The following is a 3,959-nucleotide window of genomic DNA, read 5'->3' on the forward strand; positions in this document are numbered from 1 at the left end:
GTGTCGGCTGGCCTAGTTTCACGATAGGTGCCATCACGACCGAGTCGATTTTAGGGTCGTGAGACAAATCAAGTGTTAATTTTCCTGGATAGTGATCAATTGGAGATTATTCAAACACTATTTAATTCCAATCCCTATGGAGACGATAACTAATCTATACTATCTTTGATTAGCAAGTAATAATTTTGTGTTGTATTTTGCACTCATCATTATCTCTCAGATTAGCCATGTCTTTATTCAACTCACTTACCTCAATTTTGAACCAAAACAAGTTTGAAGGACCAAATTATGTTGATTGGAAAAGGAACCTTGATATTGTCCTAACTACTGAAGGTTACAAATTCGTAATCACAGAGGAATGCCCAGAAAAACCTAATGAAGATGCTACTGATGATCAGGTTAAGACCTATGACAAATGGGTTAAGACTGATTAGATGGCACGATGTTACATTCTTGCCTCTATGGAGAATGTTTTGCAACACCAACATCAGTCTATGTGGTCTGCTTATGACATGCTCGAAAGTCTCAAAGAGATGTTTGGTGAGCAAAATTGTGCGGCTAAGAAGACAACCATGAAAGCCCTTTTGAACACTAAGATGGCTGAAGGATCATCGATTAGGGACCATGTTCTGAAGATGATGGGTATTCTGAATGAACTGGAGGTCCTTGGAGTTGTGATTCATAATGAATCTCAAGTTGAGATGGTCCTGCAGACTCTGCCTGACAGTTTTCAACAATTTTGCTTGAACTATAATATGAATAAAATGGATTTGTCACTAGCGAAATTATTGAATGAGCTGCAAGCAACATAATCTATTATCAAACAACAAGCTCCAGTTGTGGCACTAAATGTTGAGAAATCTTCGATTTCTAAGTCGAAAAGCAGTAAGAAAAAGAAGAAGGCTCAAAAGGTTTTGGCACCGGAAAGTGCAACTGCTTGTGTGAAAAAGCCCAAAGGAAAGTGCTATCATTGTATGCAACCTGGGCATCACAAAAAGTAATGCTCTGCCTATCTAGCAAAGTTGAATAAGCAAGGTAATTCTAATTAAAATGTCATGACCCGAGTTCTCCCTCCTTGAACTGTTGTGACATCACCTAGTCTCTACGACTAGGTAAGCCTACCAATTTGTGGAAATGAAATAAATACATGAAAACTAACAATTTAACAAGTAAATCTAATAAAGAGTTTAAAAGGTCACTCGGCATATACAATAAGCACTCTCAAACTAAACATAAATGCTCGAAAAACCCGGAAACCCGTAGTCACAAGCTATTAAGATGTTCTAACTATTCTAAACATCATCTCTACCGAAAGAAAGAGAAATGAACATAAGGGAATAGAGAGGGACGCCGAGGATATGCAGGCGCGGGTAGATGTACTTTGAAGTCTCCAATAGGCAGCAACGATTGCAACTAGTGATGAGACTAGTACGATGAACCTGGATCTGCACATGAAAAATATGTGTAGGTAAAAGGCATTAGTCCACCACAACGGTACCCAGTAAGTGCCAAGCCTAGCCTCGATCGAGTAGTGACGAGATCAGATCAGGGCCTTGCTGTTTTATACATAATAATAAGATAAAACAATATGAAATATGGCAGTAAGGATAAATGCTAATAGTAAATAAAAAATGAAATCACAAGAAAATAATAACTTGATACACAGAGAAAGCAACAGGAGATCTCTCAGGATATCGTCCCGTAGTCCCAAACGTAAATGTATAGAGGATCTCCCGAGATAACGTTCCGTAGTCCAAATTGTAAATGTACAGGGGGATCTCTCGGAGTACCATTCCATAGTCCCAAAGTAAATATCCAGTATAGGGGGATTTCCCAGGATACCGTCCCGTAGTCCCAAACATAAACATGCCGGGGGATCTCCCGGAATATCTTTCCGTAGTCCAAAAGTAAATACACAACTCATTCAATATACACCACAGTCACAACAAGGAAAATTTATAGTTTTAATCAAGTTCGTATAAAAAAAAGGTAATTCTTACTCTAAACATGCTATACAGAGTCCAGGTAGGCAGTTAAAGTAGATAAGACAGTTAATGCACGTAAGCATGTTTTTCTAAGCTAAACAAGTGGCTACATATTCTAGTATTGCTCAATTAAAGGAAAACATAGATATTTACTTAATGAAAATAGGGGTTTTCAACAATTAGCACGTGTACACACTCGTCACCTCATGTACACAACATTCATATATCAACAGTACCAAATCCTAAGGGGAGTTCCCCCACACAAGGTTATGCAAGCCACATACCTTGAACCAAGCTTAAATCAATTCGAAATCACACTCTTGCCATGAGTATCCAACTCCGAATGGCCCAAATCTAATCAAATCAATTACATAGCGTAAATATAGTTACAAGCATCTAATTTAGCTAATGAATTCAAAGCTAAAACAAGAAAATAGGAAAATGCCCAAAAATCCTCCCCAGGCCCTCGTCTTGGAATCGGGTAAAAGTCACAAATTATGAATACTCATTCACTCACGAGTTCACTCGTACAAAAATCATTCAAATCCGACGTCTAATTCCCATTCAAACCTCAGATTTTCAATTGGGGAACTTTTTCTCCCATTTCCAAACTTCCACCCTCAAATTCCTTAATTAGATGGAGAATACAACAATAGATTAATGTATTATGATCAAATTAGAGTTAGGATTAGTTACCCAATAGCTTTCCTTCAAAATCCCTCGAGAAATCACCTCCCACCGAGCTCCAAATCAAATTTTATGTTCTGAAATTTCAAACCCTCGAAATCCTTTTTTTTTCCCAGTGATTTATGAATTTGCGCTCATGGGGCCGCATCAGTGGTCCTGCATCTGCAGAAAAATCATCGCAGGTGCGAAGGTGTCACCACCCAAAACCGATTCGGTCGTGATGACGCCTATCGTGAAACTAGGCCAGCCAACACAACTCCCGAATCAACCATTTTCCAATTAAAGATTTTTTTATACCATTTATAAACCAATAATCTCATAATGAAAATTTAAAAGAAAAGTGCGGAATAATTACACAAGCCCGACATTGGGGTATCACTAGTCATGAGCATCTACCAAGGTCTGAATACAACAAGAGTCTAAAAATGTACTAAATATAGTAATGAAAAAAAATGAGGGAGGAAAGCATTGTTGCAAACGTCGTGCAACCACCTTGCTAAATCCGCCGACTCCGCCTCTGAGCAATCAACACCTGCTACAGGGTTCCGAAATACCTGAATATACACACGAGGTGCAGGGAGTAATGTGAATACTCCATCCTAGTAAGTAATACGAGTAAATAAAGATTGAGCAGTAGGAAACGATGAATCCACATTTGTGATAAACTCAATAAGTACAACAGGCTTTCAATCAGAATACGAGTCAATCGTCTCATTTAAAATCCAGCTTTTGGTAAAAATAATTTAAAATGCTTTCCAACAGTTTCAGTAGTGGTTCAATACCATTTATAATAAAAGAGATGAAAACCATAATCAACCCCTTGGGCAAAACATAGTTCGTAAACAGCCTCTCGGGCAAAACAGGAATCATAAACACCTCATAACATAAAAATCTTAGTGGAAATAACAAAGCAAACTCAATGATTAAATACTGAATATCTCATAAAAACTCCAGCTTAAATGAAAATTGTTTAAAAACATTTGTTCAACAATTTCAATAAAGGCTCAGTATAAAGAGGAGTGAAAACAACAATTGCATCAAAACAAGCCCCTCTGGCAAGGCATCACTCATATATGTATATACCCCTCGAGCAAGCCTCTCAGTCACTCGAGACTCAACTCTCATCAGTCAGCGCTCAGACTCAGCACTCACTATCAATAAGTACCATATAGTAATCGCTGCGGCATGCAGCCCGATCCATATATCGCTGCGGCGTGCATCCCGATCCATATATATAGTCGACTGCACTCACTGGGGGTGTGCAGACTCCGGAGGGGCTCCTTCAGC

General features: G+C 38.6%; 1 protein-coding gene across 1 annotated transcript; it reads left to right on the forward strand.

The window, feature by feature from the left end:
- Window positions 1-434: 434 nt before the first annotated feature.
- On the forward strand, window positions 435-812 carry LOC107778622 (uncharacterized). Its single transcript, XM_016598908.2, has one exon. The coding sequence runs from the start codon at window positions 435-437 to the stop codon at window positions 810-812; it is 378 nt and encodes a 125-aa protein (XP_016454394.2).
- Window positions 813-3,959: the final 3,147 nt, after the last annotated feature.

Source organism: Nicotiana tabacum, chromosome 10, assembly GCF_000715075.1.
Source record: "Nicotiana tabacum cultivar K326 chromosome 10, ASM71507v2, whole genome shotgun sequence".
NCBI lineage: Eukaryota > Viridiplantae > Streptophyta > Magnoliopsida > Solanales > Solanaceae > Nicotiana > Nicotiana tabacum.